The sequence below is a fragment of the Podarcis gaigeae genome (assembly GCF_964106915.1).
Source record: "Podarcis gaigeae genome assembly, chromosome: 6".
Classification (NCBI taxonomy): Eukaryota; Metazoa; Chordata; class Lepidosauria; order Squamata; family Lacertidae; genus Podarcis; species Podarcis gaigeae.
This window is the reverse complement of record NC_139682.1, coordinates 41,354,944-41,374,242: the sequence shown is the minus strand read 5'-3', so window position 1 is coordinate 41,374,242 and position 19,299 is coordinate 41,354,944. Positions and strand designations below refer to the sequence as shown.

At 43.6% G+C, this 19,299-nt stretch overlaps 1 protein-coding gene across 8 annotated transcripts in view; it reads left to right on the top strand.

The window, feature by feature from the left end:
- CNTN2 (contactin 2) overlaps positions 1–19,299 on the top strand; it is a 66,397-nt gene that overhangs the window by 17,811 nt on the left and 29,287 nt on the right. For all 8 annotated transcript variants that reach the window (XR_014566036.1, XR_014566037.1, XR_014566038.1 and 5 more), the window contains exons 2-5: positions 6,732–6,846; positions 14,672–14,816; positions 17,181–17,356; positions 18,988–19,083. Coding sequence is in view for 5 of the 8 variants with exons in the window: in XM_083745947.1 (XP_083602073.1) it covers positions 6,792–6,846; positions 14,672–14,816; positions 17,181–17,356; positions 18,988–19,083 (472 nt within the window). In the remaining 3 variants the exon portion in view is untranslated. The remainder of the gene's footprint in view (positions 1–6,731; positions 6,847–14,671; positions 14,817–17,180; positions 17,357–18,987; positions 19,084–19,299) is intronic.

Genomic DNA, 19,299 nt, shown 5'->3' with positions numbered 1-19,299 from the left:
ACACCTTCCTTAAATGGGCCTATGTCTAGTCTCTTTGGGTGTTTTTAACAGGATCCTAAAGAATCATTTGTCATTTTATATTTTGATATGTACTGTGTTTTTGCTGATTATTCTGATACTTTGTTTTCTGTTTGCTCTTAGTCATTTTGGGTTCCCTCAGGAAGACAAAGTGGGATATAAGCCATTTAAAGTGGGAGGAAATGAAAATGGAATGGAAAAGTTGCATTTTTATCAGGATACCCTCTTAACAGCTGTGCTAGGGCTTGTCCTGCTAATATACATAGAACTACAGAATAGCCCACAGCCATAACGTGTGATTTTTCTCCACTATGATCATTTCCCAAAGTAGGCATCAGCTTGCTCAAAGAATCCTATCAGAGAGGAAAGCAGGAAGACCCAAAGGAACTGTAGGCATCTGTCTATAACATCAGTTCCTTGATAATGGATCCATCCTAGGTCCCGGGGGCATTTATGAGATAGCCAATCTGTCTTTGACTATTAGTAGATGTTCTTTCATGCAGCTTCCTGCACTATCCTAGTGGATAGGAGCATTTGCAGCAGGGCATCCATCAGCAGACTGTTTCACTGCCACCAAGTCAGCTCTGAAATGATATCCCAAGAAAAGAGGCAAATACCGGTCTTGCCCCTCTTTCTGAATTTAGGTCCTGGTTTATCTATCCATCTGTGGACGAAGTGCAGAATCTGGGGGCTTCTTTGTGCCTTTGTGTGAACATGGTAAACAGGCATTTGAAACTTTGTGTGTCTTATGGAGAACAGGTGCCCTTATCAGAGAGCAAAGATTGACTTTGGTTCCCTGTTGAATGGATGCTTGACGTTGAAATCTAATATGTTGCTATGTAGTGTGTAAAGCAGACCTAAGAAAACATCTTATCCAGACAGAATCTCCTACATGGAAGATATTTTATGCAGGAAATTGTTTGAATCTCATGTGCAATTTGCAACCCATGGCAAATGTTTACATGGCCATATGCGATAAACTGCATGCAGGACATGAGCTATTTATTTACTACATGAATAAGACTTCAGCTTCTGTGGAACATCCTCAAAACTGTTACTGGATCTGCCAATACAGGATAATCATGACAGTACACAACTAACACACCTTTTGCACAGAATATCATCATCTGCACTGTAGACTTTGCAGCCTAAAAGAGTGTGGCAAAACCTTTTATTGAATTCCAGTCATATGGAGCTGGGAAAAGGATAAAGAAAAATTCTCTTCGAGCAGATATGTTGGATTGTTTATCATTTCCAGCAAATTCCTCATTACCTTTACTAGATGAGTAACTGTAAGTGGTTTATGCTGGCTGCTCAACCATAGAACTGCCTTTAAGGCAGCAGCCTCCATACCATGATCAGCTGAATTTGCAGAGAGAAGAATCTTATAATTGGCAGGCTGAAATAATGGACTATTGAATTTGGCCTGCAAAACGTTGGCAAAGAGACTGGCAAACAAAAAATAGACAAGATGCTAGATGTTTTCAGGCAGCCTACTAGATTCAATTAGACAGTGGGGAAGAGAGCAGTTGGAGAGAGAAAAAGAATGCAGGTACAGGTCTCCCCTGAAAATCTGCACTGGTATTGGAGAAATGAGTTGTTTTTAATGAGTTGAGTGATTAAAGGGAAATAGAAAATATTCTCAATCGGGTTTGCAAGATCAATATTTCAAAGAGAGGGACACTTTTGTGGAAGTATGTGCTAATCAAGATGTGGGCTGTTTTGTGTGGCAAATTTATGAGTGAATTTTGTGTTGGTAAATTTATTTCTTTAGTACATATATCTCACTTTTTCCCCACCATGGCACTCACATTGGTATAGGTCACAGCTTTTCAAACTGTGTGTCCGTGACACATTAGTGTGTCGGCTACAGTGTGTAGGTGTGTTGTATGAACGCTCCCCACACTCCTCCCAGGGCTGGAAAGGGGTCTAAAAAGTGTGTCACCAACATGAAAAGTTTGGAAAGCTCTGGTATAGGTGGTGGTCTTGGGTGGTCTCCCATGCAGGCATGCCTAGATCAGACCTAGTCCTCGTTAGCTTCAGCATATTAGCCGAATCATGTGCCCTCAGGTGATATTCTAGAACCCATACCAGCATTGCTTAGGAAGTCTTAAGAAACAAAGAACAACCACAAAATCATTACAGTATTGATCATCTGCCATCTTGATTCAAAGTAGCATTCAGGTGTGTGTACCCAGATATAGATGAAAATTTACTCCTTGATCTCAGGAACCATGATGCAAAAATTGCTTTTGATGGGTTATATCCAGCAAATCCCTATTTTGAGTCAACCCAAAGAAATTAATGACCCATCAATTTCAATGGGTCTGCTCTGACTAACATTAGATATAGCCCACTGTCTTTAGAGGTGTCTAAATGCATAGTGAAAAAAGAGCTTTTCAGATTGTGAAGTAGATATGCCACACCTTTTATCAAATATAATCAGCTTTCTTAGCACTGCTAGGTTCTGGTTGGCCCTTCCTGCCTTGGTTTTTTTCTTGGTTGAAAATATTTTAAAAAATAAAACTTAGGAAGCTTTAGGTAGTGATTGATGTATGGCTGTCTGAAAAGCCCAAGCTACTGTTAACAAACTGATGAAGATCAACAGTTCTGGGATCATCCGAAATGAGGAATGGTCATCCTGTTGCTAAAATAAGCATTCCCTCCATATAAGTGGTGCTTATGAGCCCAGCCTTACGTTCACATGCACCAGAAACGTAGGTGTAAAAGAGGTCTTAAAATGAAGAAAGAAATGGCGGTTGAAATATCATTATGTGAGTCATAGAGCTCTGAGCACTATATAGTCATTTTGTACTTTTGGAAGTAATAGAAACTGAGTCTGAAGTCTGTAAATTCAGAGCAACAGTAGCTGGGGTTCAAATTGTAATAGTCACTCATGACCTACTGGAAGGCAGGGGAAAAAAGACAGGAGAATTAACACACCCAAAATTATTGTAGTTCTACTGCTGTTATTTTATTATGTGATTGCCTATTCAGCCATTTATTCCCCTGACACTATAGTTTGTTTAGGCTAAATGCCCAGGGAGAGAAGCGACCAGATTCACTTTCATTTGAATACAGCATCTATATTTTATAAAGCAAGAAAGTGGAGAGCTCAGTTATAATCAGCACAGCCTCCTCCTTACTCAACTCTGTCTGCACCCCCTGTGTCTTTGAGACAAATCTGCTCATTTGACTAACTAAATGTAGCTGGTTTTGTGCTGACTCTACCTGCTGAGCTGATACAGAGGAGAAAGAGAGAGAGCAATTTTGCATCATCCATCTTTTTAATAAGCAAACAAACAAATAAATAGTCTAGGGAGACATTTGATCCAAAGCTGTATTCAGTAACCTCATAACTTTGGTATAATTTAGTTCTGCATCTAGCTCATGGCCTGGAACTTCACAACATGCACAAAACTGCAGTCCTTGGTTTTAAGGCAATTATCATGATTGGATTTTAGATGAAATCTGGATGCTTTTTGATTAAACAAGTTAGTGGATGAATCTTCGAAACAGCGTAGATGAAAGGATTTCTTGCCACGATGGCTGTGAGAGATGGAAGGGCTCAGGTGGCTGACTTTGCAAATCCCAGAGGACTTGTACCCAGTGATACTGTCTTTCTACTGTGTAAACCAAGCATGCTGAATTTGAAGTCTGGGAGCAGAAATTGTGAAGGCGGCTATGCCACATCTTTCATTCATGGCTCATTGTGTTGTCAATACTAGTTTATATACAGACCCTGTGAATTACTTAAATATACATGAATATGCATGTTATATATCTATTATACAATACAGAGTACTGCAACAATCAGGACTTCTTAAAAACTGATTTGTCCAAGGTTGTATGGCAAGCAGAATCTGTGTCCTACACTTGCCCTTTTGCTACCCTCTCTTCTGATTCCCCCTTCCAAATTTGCTTTTCTTAATATGGAAAGTGTTTTGCTTAGCTTTACTCTTGTGAGAGAGAAACAGCTGAGTGAAGAAGTGTTGTGCAGGTGGTGAACCTAGTCGCAAATAATGCAAGCCCAGCAAGCCGTCCTCACGTGGCAGAAGTGTCATGAAAGGCCAAGTGAATAATGGTGCAAGAGGTGCAGACTTAGTGTTTTCCCATGCGATGCTATAAGAGTTGTTTATTTTCTTTTTCTTTATATATTTGCAAGCCATGTGTCTATAATTCAGATGTGGAATCCATATGGGTTGAAATGTACTTAAGTTCATAACAGCAGCTCACTTCCTCCTTCTGCCATCATTAATAGCACTTACATCACCAGAAAGACTCAAGGTATTTAATGTCATGTTAAAAACAACCTTTGGATTTTCAGATGATTTGGGTCAGCCTTTGTTTCTTATTTGAACTAGCAAAGAACCTCAGATTCCAAAAGGAATAGGGTATGTGTATCCTGCATTCTGGGCAATGATACTTGCCTGAATGAAGTGGCTTTGGAATCTGGTGAGTATTACTAGCATCGTACCTTCATTGTAGTGGCATATTTATGAAAAGTGTCAGGGCTCAGTATGCAAATGTTTAGGGGTCATTTGTGCTTGCTCTGTGGGAAGAAAAAAGGTACTCTGCTCTTGCTCAGAGGAACCTTGTTCTTATTACATAGCGTCCAGGGCTAACATGCATTGATGATATAGTACTTTAACTAGATCACACAAAGGATCTTCCATCAATATAGTCCTATGTGTTGGAAGGGAAGTGCATACCTTTTACCACTTTATGGTAGTAGGAATGCTCCATTGCCCAGGCAACTGGTGGGGAAATTAGAAATGTCATGTCCAAAAGGATTCTAGGTTCCTTTACTACTTGGAAACATTATCCCTTGTATCACCACAAGGCACTGGCGGAGGAAGAGGAGTGCGGGGGAGCGCACCGCCCTCGGTAGCGTGATCCCAGTGGGGTGCCATTGTGGCTGCCCCCCCACCTGCACTGGGCGCCACGCCCCCAGGACACACACCACGTCCCTGCAGGCAGCACACCATGCCCCCAGGATGCGCGCCAGCCACACCCTCGCCTGCTCTCCGCTCCCCTGGTGCCGGAGCATATAGTTCGGCCACTGCCACAAGGATCATATATCCCTGTTTACTTGGAAGTAAGTCTCAGTATGTTCAGTGGAGCTGAACTCCTTTGTAAGTGTTTTAAGAATGGCAGCCTTACTTGGCTCCAAAAATTGCCTGTTTCAATCATGTAAATGGAGGCAGCTGGAGCTACCCTCTCAAAAGGATTAGATAAGGAAAGTATGGGAGGTAATGAACAAACATTAATTTAGCATGTCAGCTGAGAGAGGCCAAAGATCCATCTAGACTGGGATCATTCATTTCAACTTGGTATTTATTCCAGGGCAACACTGACACACAAGAAAGGGTGGGGGAAGACTCTCAAATAATACCAATGTATTCACCTTTTGGTGACAGTTGGTAATATTTCCACCTTGCGGTCTTTTGCTACTCATATTTTCTTGGTTATGTTGCTTGATTTTCATTCATCTTGATATACTAAATGATTTGTTGTGTATCTTTGTGCCTCATCCTTGCCTCTAATGTTTTGTTGTCAGCAATTGATTGTTGGTTTTTTATCATTGATTCTAAACTTCTTTATCATTGTGCTAATGCTATATTACTTAGATGAAAAAGCATTGCCTCAATAAAAATAGTGGCTGCTTGCAAGAGGCAACACCAGCTCTGCCTCCAAAGTGTCCTAGCCAAAGGTGGCGCATCCCATTTTGTCACCTGAGGCACATTGGGAAAGTGCCTCTGCTGTGCCATCCCCACAGAAAAATCCCTTACCTAGTGCCTGCAAAGTGGCACCAGTGGGTTCTGGCAAGGTCTTGTGAGAAGCCAGAAAATGGCACCACTTCTCTGTCAGTGCTGGAAGTGGCGGGGCAACCAAAGGGGTGCCACCTCATGCGTTTTCACCACATGAGGCAGCTGCCTCAGCCCTTCTCATGGGTGAGCTGTCCCTGGTCCTGGCCCTTCCTGCGAAATGAAGAACTGAAACTCCCAGCTCTATACTTCTGCCAAAAGCTTTAATGCTCAAATCAGATCAGTACATAAGGCAAACTACAGGTTACAAGGTTCAGCAGGGACATAAGAGGATAAATGGCTAAGAGCAAGCTAAGATGTTGGTCCAACAAGCAACACACACCCTGCACCTTCCTTTTGAAGAGTGGGGCAGGCACAGCTATTAGTGTGGCAAGTGGCCACACTCCCAAGACAGGGCAAGCAATCAGGCTATCCTTTGTGAGGGGGTTGGCTCTGCAAGGTTTGTTTGCACCTGTGCTGGTGTCCCCATGTCTGTGGAGACAGTGGGGCAGATCTATATGTAGATGACATTATTTTTTGTATGATGGATATAAACAAATCAGCTTAGGAGCTAGAGAAAATACTGGAGAGGCAGCTGGCTTTTTATTATTGAAGTTTAAGATGAGAGAAGTTGGCTAAGAGAACTGAATCAGAGAAATTGACTGGCATCAAAAGAATCAACTCACAGGAATTAGATAAAGGTCCCAGAAAAACTTGTATAAAGAAAACTGTGCACCTCTTCAGAATCAAATATGACAGAAACCTAAAAACCATAAAGATCTCAAACTGCATTTGATATGAAGATTAAGTAGTTAAAATGAGTGTAGGTAATGGGAAGCTTGAGTTCTGTTCTGTGAGGCTGAATCCTGCTCACCAGTTACAAGTAAACTCATCCATGTCTTACAGAATTGCACTCGCCTTCTCCGTTCCGTTTGTTGAACTGTAGCACACATTCTGAAGCCTACAATGGGAGCATCTGTGGAGCTTGTCTTGCTTTCATTAGCCGTCGTCTCTTTTACAGGTAAGAGCTTCCTCCATCTTGGCTCAAAGGTCAGGACCAGCTTTAGGCTGAGCCTGGAGACTAACTGGACTAACGCCAGTGAAGTAACAATCCTGTTCATACTCTCAACTAAAATTCAGAACATGGAATTATCTGCTAACATGAATTCTATCGTTGACCATATATGTTGTGTAAATGTAATTTGGTTTATATATATTTGCAGTGTGGAGTTTATTGTGCAAGTGGATAATGACATCTTGATGTACTGCTTAGGGCAAAGGTGGGGAGCCGAGAGTCCTTCAGATACTGCTGGGCTCCAGCTCCCATCATCCCTGATCATCGATGGGATGGTGAGAATTGGAGCCCAACAATATTTGATAGCCACTGGGTTCCCATCTGAATTAGGGGAACCAAGCCAGCGAACCAAGGCATGTTGCATTTTACAATATGTTCAATGTATGTGATAGGGGATGCACAGGCCCCAGAATTTGCCTGTGTATTTTTAAAAATTCTTACCTGTTTCTATCCTGTCTTTGCTTAAAACTGTGCTCCAGGTTCCAATCCACAGGGGAAAATTGTTGCTGTTGTTGTTGTTATACCCCACCAATCTGCCTGGGTTGCCCCACTCTGGGCAGCTTCCCAAAAAATATAAAGACACAGTAAAATGTCAAGCATTTAAAACGTCCCTTTGTAGACATGCTATCGTCTGCTTCTCCTGCAAGGGCAAACTTTACTGTTTTGGGATGAGAGTCTCTCTCTCTCTCTCTCTCTCTCTCTCTCTCTCTCTCTCTCTCTCACACACACACACACACACACACACACACACGGGGGGGGGGAGAGAGAGAGCTATGACCCTGTTACCCAAGGAACAATGTTGAGGGCAAGGCTTTTGCCATTATCCTCCCCAGTTGGCGGGGGGATACAACCTTGTCTCCCTGCGAGATAGAAATATATTTGCATTGTCTTGCACAGGAGAAGGGCAGGAGGGACGGGACAGGAAATATGCATAGGGAAAGTTTCATGCCCCAAACAAGAATCTTGTTATCCCAAGAATCAATGCCGGGGGTGAGCATCTGCCCCCATGATGGATCTTTGAGATATCTCCATTGACTTGCATAGGGAGGGCATAGATCCACGTGAAAGACAAATGCATCTTCATACCCCTCAACTGTCCCCATTAAATTGGGACACCCTGTTTTGGGGGGTTGCACAGCACCCTAAAACCTCATGTGAGTCCCAGTTTTTGGCCTTGACATGTTGGTGGGTATGCAGTTTTTAATTGTTGCTCCAAATCACTGTGATTGGCATGCCCTGGGAAAACAATTCACTCTGATTAAAAGCTAGCCCTGTCCATCAAGCAAAAGATTCCCCAACCATTATTTCTCCACTTTATCCCCTTCTAGAGCTCTGGGCATTTCCCCAATAAGCTTAGTTTTATTTCTCCAGGCAGGGAACCAGCCGTGTATTTTTGGAGAGCTGAGGCCACAGAGCAACTCAGAAACTTAGAAAATCCCTCATGCACCTTGGGAACTGCACTTTTGCCTCAGAAATGTGGGGACCTTCCCCGAATCACACCGATTCACCTCTTAATTTGGGGTACACAGAGAACCAAAACACGCCCCTACTATTTGAACATCATCTCTGGACCATCTTCTTGCTCACTGGGCTGGTTCTATGCCATTATCATTGACCCATTTGCTGCGGCAGTCCATCCTTCACCTTAATGCACAAATCTCCATTTTCCGTTCCATCCAAACTATTGCTGTTTCTTAGATGTCTCCGGCTACACTTTAAAAGGTTGATCTCTCAGTGGGAAGGCTTTTCATTTCAGATGGCTGAGAATTAGATAATGACTTGGAGCTAATTCATCATCTTGGGGAGAGGCTGCTTCGATGTCCTTTATAAATATCTAATTACCTTTTAATGTTGCCTGAGTCTCTTGGGAAGGTGGCTGGCCTAGTTCAGGAGGCAATTAGCCTGCGTGGAAACTGGTCTGACCCACATATGTTGGCGACATCAAGGCAACGCTAGGTTTTGCTGTTAACCAGCTGAATTTAGAAGACTTTCTTGTATGTGCTCAAGCAGAGACCATAAGGAATAAGTCATCTACAAAGCCCTACAGGAGCATTTCCTAATGGCTGTTAACATATGACAAAAAAGATCAGTATAACGATGGCTGGATGGGTGGAAATTTCTCACTGTGAGCATGAACAAGGAACCAGGATGAAAGACGGTCAGAAATGGCTTCATCCCAAAATGGTGTTGGCTTAAGATTTATCGTCGATATTTGAGAAAATATCTAGAGCTTGGTATCCCAAATTAAGACTGCCTTTTAAGAAAGGAAAACCAATATTTTGGCTAGGTTTTCCTTGTGCAGTGAAACAAGGAGCTCCAGTTGCCTCCCCACTCTCAAATTCTCACACAGCCAGAGTTGAGGAAATAGGAGTTGAATTGTTCTATAAATTGATAGTGACTATAAATTGATAGGCTTGCCTGTTCTTCTGTGTTTAGAGCTTTAGAAAGCATTGTTGCAAACCTTAGACAAAATCCTTTACGCCTCTGTTTTGTTGTACAATACTGGCAAACTTCGGCTAGGGAGGACTGAAGCTCTTGTGTAATGCAGTGATAAGATTTTATGGTAAACCAAGTGCAAGATAATTGTTCAAGGGAGTCTAGAAATAGCTCTGAAGAAGAAGCCTCAGAAACATCACAGTGTTACTGGCTGAAGATTTGACCATCATTGTGAGAGCTTCTCTTTAGATCTGTTCTGGTTTTCTTACAAGCCATGTCTACCTTCTCTTTTCATATGCCAAAATTCAGGAAAGGACAGGTGCATACAGCACAATCCTATGTATGTTTACACCGAGGTAAAGTGCACTGTATTCTATGGTGCTTACTCCCAAGTCAGTGTGCTTAGGAGTGCAGTCTTACAACACACTTCTGAATGAGTTTACTCAGAAGTAAGGCCCTTAACTCCCTTGTAAGGGTGCATAAGTCTTAAGCACTGTATTTACTGCTTTGTGTTCATCTTGGAACTTTAAGCCAGTCTGAGCAGTAGCTGCATTTATTCTGCCTGTTATTTCTGACTTCATAGGCTATACATAGGTTTGAATAATCCAATATTTCAAAAAAATGGATCTGCTTGTGAGTACTAAATGCTGTCTGAGCCACAAAGAGCCAACTGGTAGACATCAGTGTGATGGAGCTGCTGCATGAATGATGGCGCCCCTTTCTTTTCAGAGGAAGAGAGCTTCATATAGCTTCCTCAGAGCTACAGCTTTGCTTCCCCCAATAGCAGGCTGCTGGTAGGGTTGCCAGTTTTTCACCCAGTCTCTACAGTTCTGCCTTTATAGTGCATTGATAATATACAAGAATGAGCCACTAAAGGTTTGCACACAAACAATGGGTAGTTGTTTTTTGTGTTTTTTGTGGGGTTTTTTTTTACTGCGCATCAAGCTACTGCTGAATGGCACAGGATTTCACAATCTCTTGTACTGGCTGTCCTATCAACCTTTCTCTCTCTTTGCCACTGGTGGCATGATGTGGTCCTCCAGTAGCTCACGCACGGCTGCTCCAGCCATGCTCCAGTCCACACAGTAGATGTGATAACTGGAAAAGGCAACACACTGACCATGAGAATTTTATATTACGTTGCCTCTGCATTTCCTCCCCTAGGACCTGTCGCGGGTCTTGCAAACACAGGCTGCCCTTCCATCGCACTGGCACCCACCTTCTTTTCGAATCACACATTGTTGTTTCACCCAGACACCTTGAAATCTCAGGTGGGCAGACTTGGCCGATCTTCTTGCATGCTCCAAGATCAATACCTGACAGCTTGTACTCCACGGCCCTTGCACAGACGTATGACGAGGGCAACAGGGGACATGGCCAAGGAAGGCAGAGTTGGGGCAGAATTAAAATGGGAGATTAGCCAGGTTTTGCTTCTGCAATCTTCTTTTTTAAAAAACACACACACACACTCCCCTGATATTTGGAACCAGGAGCTTGAGGTTTAACAAACAGGGCTTTTGAACGTAAAATATCTTGCAATTATCATGAATTATTTATTGCGTTTTGAGTACCCTCCGTGAATCCTGTCCCTTTCTGCCCTTCCACCCCCCCTCCCCGGCTACCACCCGCCCCACAGATGACTCTGAGCTTTAAGTACATCTGCTTTTAGATACTGGAATGTCATTAGCAGATTACAATCTTCCTTAAGTCAATATTGCATCCTTATTGTTCTGCTGCCCCGTGAGTGTCAAGGACAAAGCCACTTCCAGCTGAGACGGGATAAACATACCTCTTCCCAGGCTCAAGTAGGAGCAAATGAGCCTTTCGGTCACTATTATTGTTTTATCTTTTTGTCGGTTTCAATTAATCCGGTGTTATTTGTTCTCAGCACAAGTGGTGCATGGATGTTTGGATGTTACCGAAGTACCCCCACCACCACAGAAAAAAGGTCGTGGGGAGCCCATTATTAGCATACTTGCAGATGTCTTCTCTACAATCAACAAACCCCACACCATACAATTAAAGCACAACCGACATGCACAAAGCACATGGCTTTCCCTCGAGTAATCCTGGGAACTGTAGGTCTATGAGAGATAAACTATGGTACCTCTTTGTTGAAAGCCATGTGCTTTAGATGTGCATTGAATGTGGAACTGACAACGGTGTGACGTAATGGTTAGAATGCTGGACTGTGACCTGGGAGACCAGGGTTTGAATCCTCACCTGGTCATGAAGCTCACTGGGCCAGTCACCATCTCTTAACCTAACCTACCTCACAAGGTTGTTGTGAGGATGAAAAGGGGAGGAGGGGGGGAACCATGTACACCACCTTGAAATCCTTGGAATATAAAGGTGGTATACAAATGTAAATAATAATTAATAATAATAATAATAATAATAATAATAATACACTTAGGATTAAACTTGACGTGATGGTGACAGTTCTGTAGGTTTCACCTGTATGTAGAATATAGGAAGACTAGGGTGCGGGTGGATCCAATTTTAACCACAGAAAAGGAGTGTGGGTGAGAATTAGAGAAGTCTCCCTATCCCACAGCTTGTTTCATCATTTTCCCTCTCCCTAACAGCGCTGGATTACCAAATAGGCAGAGTAGGCACTGGCCCATGGACCCCATGCCTTTTAGGAGCCCCGCAACAACGGATCAAAATAATATTGATAATCTTGCAATAATTTGAATTTGGAAGAGAAACCCCCATTGACTCAGAAACCTACATCATATCGAGCCCCCTCCCCCCCTGATATTTTGACTGCCTAGGGGCCCCCCCACAAGGTTTAATTTGGCACTGCTCCCTAAGACCTGTTCCTGAAGTTACTTCTAGTATTGGCTCTCTGCTGAGGGAAATGTGGGGAGATAAGCCGAGGGGCAGTTTTCCACTTCCACCTTCTTAAAATTGGCTTCCCCTCCCAGTCTTATTTTGTCATAGGAGCAGTTCTGCATTCACATGGCATTTACCCTCCTATAATGTCCTCTCCCGCCTTTTCCTGTGAGTTTATTTGAAGCATCCCCTTCTAGAATAGATTTCACAAATGACAGAAATAGATGAGTGAGGAGCAGGGCAGCCTGGAGAAAGGAGATTTGTTTTAGATATCATTGCTTCGTTTTTCAACTGCGGGCGTATTTCTCAAGGCGCAGTATGGCAGACCTCGCCGAATCTGTTAGCCACTGTGTCCATATCAAGGAAGCCACACAGCTCAGTAGAGCACCTACTCTGCGTGCCAAAGGTCCCAGGTTCAGTTCCTGGCATCTCCAGGTAGAGAGACACGGCCAGTCAGTGTTGACATTGCTAAGCTAGACAGACCCAGTGATCAAACTCAGTATAAGATCATTTCCTATGCTGGTATCTTATAATATTTCTACTATTTTATTCTGAAGTGGTGAGCCCAGCAGCAACTCTAGAAAGACCAACCCATAAGGATAAACTCCTTACTTCCCAAAGCCTGGAAGGAACATTTAAGCAAAGCAGGAGATGTGGCTCAACGTGGATCGGTCCCTGCTAGCTACACATAATAAAATAACTGGCTTAGCCTAGCGCTGCATGAGGTGGCTGCGATGTATAATTGGCTAATGTCTAGGCAGCTGCTGAAACTAGGTTAGTGTGCCCCCCCTTTCCTGTGCATAAACTGAAACAGCCCAGATATAAAATAAGAGATCTCCAAGTCAAGGGGTTGGTGAGCCTGAACTTTTGTTCTACTGGTCTTTCCCCCGGTCGGAAGCCACTCTTGCATAAAATATGGTGCTTGTGAGAACGGCAAGTTTGAAACAATGCTATCCTGTCCATGGCAACAAAGGAGGGAGAGGACTAACTGGTGGGATGGCGATTAACTCCATTCTAAACCACTTGGGAGCCTCCCGCCAGCCTACTGGCTTCATAGAGCTCTAATCTCATCACATAATGAAACAGACTAGCTAGGGTTGGGAATTGGTTTCAAGTGGCAGAACAGGCGCTTTCAAGATAATGGCAATGAGTCAGGAATGCAGCACAGAGTTTCTGTTTCCCAGCCCTGCTACTATAGCTTTGCTGATGATTGAAAGCTGGGCGGTTCTGAAGTAGATTTCGTTTTGAGGAGCTGCAAAGCTTTGTGATGCAGCAATATGCCTGTCATAACCGTTCACATTGAAACAAAGATGGATGAACAGCTTCTTTTTGTGATATATTTTGATTACTAAAAACTGGTGGGTGGGGAGAATTAACATGAGCGAAGGCAGATATAATATGAAAAGGCAACTCACATCCTATACCTCAGTCATGGGTAATCCTGGCTTCTTTCTGACTTTGCAACTGAAAATTCAGATGTGCACAGAAGCAAGTCTAATGTTGTGTCAGCAGCTGGAATTTATGAATGTGCTTTGTGCCAAGTCAGAGCATGGCTCCATCTTGTTCATCGGTCCATTTAGCTCAGGTGTATCTCAGCTTTCTAGCAGATGCACTCCAGAGTTTGGGGTAGGAATATCTTCTGGCCCTGCCTGGAGATACCAGGGATTGAACCTGGGACTTGCTCCGTGCAAAACAGATGTTCTATCACTGAGCTGCGGACAATCCTGAGACAAGCTCTTGCATCTTGCCTCAGCAAATAGGCATGGGTCCCATCTTCGGAAGAAGATCTTGCAACTCTAACTAAGAACCTCAACTGGCCAGCATTTTTGTATTTTTTACATGGTTATTGTGGATAACTTAGGATCACTATAAATGGTTGATTTAATCTATGTCAGTTCAATATTCAGGAAAGTTCAGTATTTAATTTTATTTCAGAATTTTATGCCACCTTTCAAAACAAAAGCCCTCTTAAGGTAATACACAGCCAGCACCATCAGCATCATGACAACCACATAACATATAAAAAACACGTGAAATGTTGCATTAAAGAGCAGTATATAATACCTCCAGGTCAACTCAGCAATCCAGAGAAAACAAATTGAAGTTTAGCATTATTTGACATTGAGAACAGCAACCTTTTAAAACTTTCCCCAGTGTCTTTAACAAAAAGCAGATCAAAATAAAAACTTACTGGAGGCCTCTTTGGAAAGAGCTTATGTGCATCCTTTGAGGTTGAGTTCTGTCAACATGAGGCCACCAATGCAAAGGGCCTGTGCTTGCTGTGATCGTCCTGAAGGATAGGAAATACAAAGCAGAGGAAGCAGGATGCTGAAATACAGTTTTGCAAGGGTTTTGAGCATCACAACACCTCTTTCGGTTTAGTGGAATGCTGAAGCTGGAGAGTTCGCAGCAGCTGTCATTTTGACTAAGTGTTTCCTACTGCTTTTGTTCTGTACTCAGTCTGAGCATTTGAGATTTCTTTCACCTTCTCTTGCAGTGTTGCAGCCAGCAGAGAGTACTCTAAGAAACTATGGGCCAATCTTTGAAGAACAACCACGCAACATCATCTTTCCAGAAGGATCAACAGAGGAGCAAATACTGTTGGTTTGTCAAGCACGAGCCAGCCCTCCTGCAACCTATAGGTGAGGTTACGTGATCATAGCAGTGTTTTTGTTGGAAAGCCTATGGCTGCGATATACACAAGTGGATGGCAATGGTTTGTTGTTTTGCATTCACACATACCCTGCTGTCCTGCCCATTCATCTCAGGGACCAAAGGCAAGCATTTTATGTCCCATTGAATTAAATGGAAAAGAGCGCATTCTAACTCTCTCCAGTGGACGTCCATGGGATTCTAAACTCCTATATTCAAGAGTAAGTCCTGCAGAGTTCAATGGGGCTGATTCTCTGGAAAGTAAATATAGGATTGCAGACTAAATATGTTGGTTTGAACTCTGTTTCATTATTTCCCTGCTCAGCTTCCTCCCCACATTTGAGTTCAGAAAACCTGAGGGTCTTTTCACTCAGTGGAATAATTGCTTAATTCAACAAACATAAATGGCCTATTGCACAGTTATTCTGGCCTGGGTAAAGGTAAAGGTAAAGGTACCCCTGCCCGTACGGGCCAGTCTTGACAGACTCTGGTGTTGTGCGCCCATCTCACTTAAGAGGCCAGGAGCCAGCGCTGTCCGGAGACACTTCCGGGTCACGTGGCCAGCGTGACATCGCTGCTCTGGCGAGCCAGAGCCGCACACGGAAACGCCGTTTACCTTCCCGCTGGTAAGCGGTCCCTATTTATCTACTTGCACCCGGAGGTGCTTTCGAACTGCTAGGTTGGCAGGCGCTGGGACCGAACAGCGGGAGCGCACCCCGCCGCAGGGATTCGAACCGCCGACCTTTCGATCGGCAAGTCCTAGGCGCTGAGGCTTTAGCCCACAGCGCCACCTGCGTCCCTCTGGCCTGGGTAGGTTGCTCTAACTCAGACTTTCTCAAACTAGCCCCCCCAGATGTTTTGAGACTACAATTCCCATCATCCCTGACCACTGGTCCTGCTAGGTAGCGATCATGGGAGTTGTAGGCCAAAAACATCTGGAGGGCCGAGTTTGAAGTAGCCTGCTCTAACTCATCAGTGGGGACCTCTGGTCCAAAAGCTTAAAGTAGCCCACCACATCCCTCAATCTGGCCAACCAAGCCTGTCCCAATAAGCCCTCCCCACCTGCCAATCATTCCATGTCATTTTCTGACTTACCATTACCCGCCTTGCTTTGACCAATGGCTCAGTTGGCACATCTACTAAGTTCTCGTGATTAAAATCTAATCATTAGATTGGAGATATGCTCTGAAGCATTGGGCAAAGGGATCTCTGATTTTAGTACTAAGCACCACAGGGCCGAGATTGCAGATAATTCGTCTTCTGTTAGTGCATCTGTGGTGCAATGGGTCACTGCGTCTGGCTGTTAATTGGAAGGTTGGTGGTTCGAGGCCACCTGGGGACAGCTGTGGGGAGGATTCCTGCATTGCAGGGGGTTGGACTAGGTGGCCAACTGAGCTCTCAGGCTGAAATAGGTTCCCCACCCTCTCTGTAGTTATTTTCCCTCTCTGGTCTGTCTCTTCTCTCCATGAATCCACTCCAAGTCTTCCCTTTCTAAGTCTTTCTTCCTTTACACCTGCTATTTTTCTTTCCCGCCCCAATTGTAGTTGGGGTTTGGAATCATGACTCAGAGTGCAATGAAGGGGAAAGGTGTCTTTAACCCAGGCATAGGCAAACTCAGCCCTCCAGATGTTTTGGGACTACAGTTCCCATCATCCCTCACCACTGGTTCTGTTAGCTAGGGATAATGGGAGTTGTAGTCCCAAAACATCTGGAGCGCCGAGTTTGCCTATGCCTGCTTTAACCCTTTCCCAATACACGATGGTCTCAATGTCCCTTCCAAAGTGTCCCTTCCAAATGTTTGGGGCTGGGGAAAGTGGGGCTCCTTATAGAAGTCTGGGAATAACATTGTTATTCCACTCTGGAAGCAGAAGAGCAATGGTTGGGCGCTGCTGAAGGGTCCCTGTCTGGAAGCATCCATGAACAGGATAGGGGAAACTGAGAGAGCATTTTTCAGAAGACTAGATCTGGAAAGCAGGAAGGCCTGCAGAGCAAAGTTAAATAATTTATAGCAGTATCAAACAAACCCAGTCAGAGATGTTGAGGCCAACCCTGGTGAGTGATGTGCTTCCTGGTAAGATAAAACACAGCCTAAAGGCTCTTAGAATAATCATTGAGATTTGGATTTTCTTTAGCATTCAACAAAGTGCAGCCATTTCTCCCCCTGATTACTGGGCTGGCATTGTAGCTACTGAGACAGCACCCACCATTCAGCCACTGTCCTACAATAGGTCCTATTGAGGGTTTTTGTGTACATCATAAATGCCAGTGTGTGTTGTTATTCAGGACAATGTTAATGTGCAGCTGTGATGACTCTGTTCTTTCCCCACTCCAACCAAATACCATTGTCTTGGCAGGTGGAAGATGAATGGCACAGAGATCAGAATAGAGCCAGATTCCCGTTATAGGTTGAACGGGGGCAACCTGGTGATCAGCAACCCAGTGAAAGCCAAAGACACTGGGTCCTACCAGTGTGTGGCATCCAACTCGGTGGGCACAGTAGTCAGCAGAGAAGCTTCCATTCGCTTTGGCTGTAAGTGGATTTTCTGAAGACAATTTGGTGCAAAAGAGGAATAAAACAGAAGGGAGCCAAGCAATGTGCCATCAATGGTTCTCCAGCAGCATCACAGTCAGGGAGGAAGTGAAGCTCCAATAAATTGAATACGTTGGCATGTGCCCTCAGAAATCATACAAGTTGAGCAGGCTGAGCAGAGGGAGGGGGTGATAGAGGAGGCTGGGGACTTGAGGGAGCTGGTCGGGGTGCCCAAATGGTCTGCATGATCCCTTCTATTTGCCCAAAGGGATCTGTGTTTAGATGAGGACAGTGGAGGACAAACAAAGGGGGGAACATGAATGAGGACCCCAGTCCCTTTCATCGTCCTGTGGGAATTGAGGCACTTGGATAATGGTTCTGAACCGTTGCCCCTCTAAGGAGAGTGAGGTGGCCCATGTATATCACAGCTATTTTAGGAGGGCCAAATGCTGGACACCAGCATGGATTCAAACTGGCTAACATTTTACTGAGCAAGAGAAGGATGGTGTTGTGAGAGCTCCAAGCATAACCAGGTTAAAGTTCTTGAAGTATGTTTTATAAAGGGAACTTTTACCAACTGTCTAACTTTTAGAAGACATCTGAAGGCAACCCTGTTTAGGGAAGTTTTTAATGTTTGATGTTCTATTGTATTTTTAATATTCCATTGGGAGCGTAAATGAGTGGAGCATAAATATTATTATTATTATTATTATTATTATTATTATTATTATTATTATTATTATTATTATTATGTGACTTCAGCCAAGATGCTAAAGACATGAGCTATTTTGATGAGTATGTGGATGTGAGAAGTTCCATCACTGCTGAATGCATAATGCTGAATAGAGTGTTTAGGAAATGTGGTTGTTCTGGGGCAGCTTGGCTGTGAACTAGCGCCAGCTGCCGGGAGCTTATTTCTGATTCTGGCTTCCTGTTACTTTCCAGACAAAACTGCGTTGTGTTTTTAACCTTTCAGCCCTAGTTCCATGTTACCTCAGGGATTCTCTCCTCCTATTTGCATAGGTCATCAGATGATATTCTGTATGAATTTTACGTATGCCTCAGACTTCTGACATGAGGGGTAGGATCTTTTTGGTGGCGCCACTCACTCTGTAAAATTGATTACCCAGGGTGGTTTAGCAGACAGATTTACCAAGGGCTTTTTGAAAGATAGCAAAAGCATTTCCTTTCATATAACAGGGGGTTGAGTCCTTCTAATTTGTTTAACTTGGTGGTGCTGCTCTGATGTTTTATTGTTTGTCCGTTGAGGTGTTCACATGTTTTAATCTTGGGTTTTTGCTTTTCTGTGTGTATTTTTTTTAATTTGTAAGCCATTTTTAGGAGCCACTGATGACCAAAATGGCTGAATATACATTTGAAAAAGATAGATAGATAGAAATTGCAGTGGGGATAGTATTGATTTAGCTAGTTCATACCCAGCACATTTTCTGAGTGCTGTTGCTGATGCCATCTGCCGTTACTCTCTCAATTTAATTTCCCTTTGATATGATGGAAGCATGATTGCCTGTAACTAGCATCATTTCTCTCTGAGCAGAGAAAGATCTAATTTGTAAGATTGTTAGGCTTCCATAGCTCATGTTTCATCACCTCCACTCATTTCTTGTGTTTAGTTTTGCAGGAATTCTCTACAGAAGAGCGAGACCCCGTGAGGGTTACAGAGGGCTGGGGGGTGATGTTTACTTGCAGCCCACCTCCCCATTACCCAGGTGAGACAATGACAGCGCACTAGAATTGAGGTTCTCACCCACATTCAGGGAGCAATCCATCAAATGACAGGGGTAGCTAATGGTATAAACCCATACACAATTGTGTTTAGCAATTTGGACAAAACCATTCCTTTCATGAGAACATAATCAGAGCTCTGCTGGATAAAGCCTAAGGCCCATCTAGTTCAATAGCCTGTTCTCAAAGCGGTCAAACAG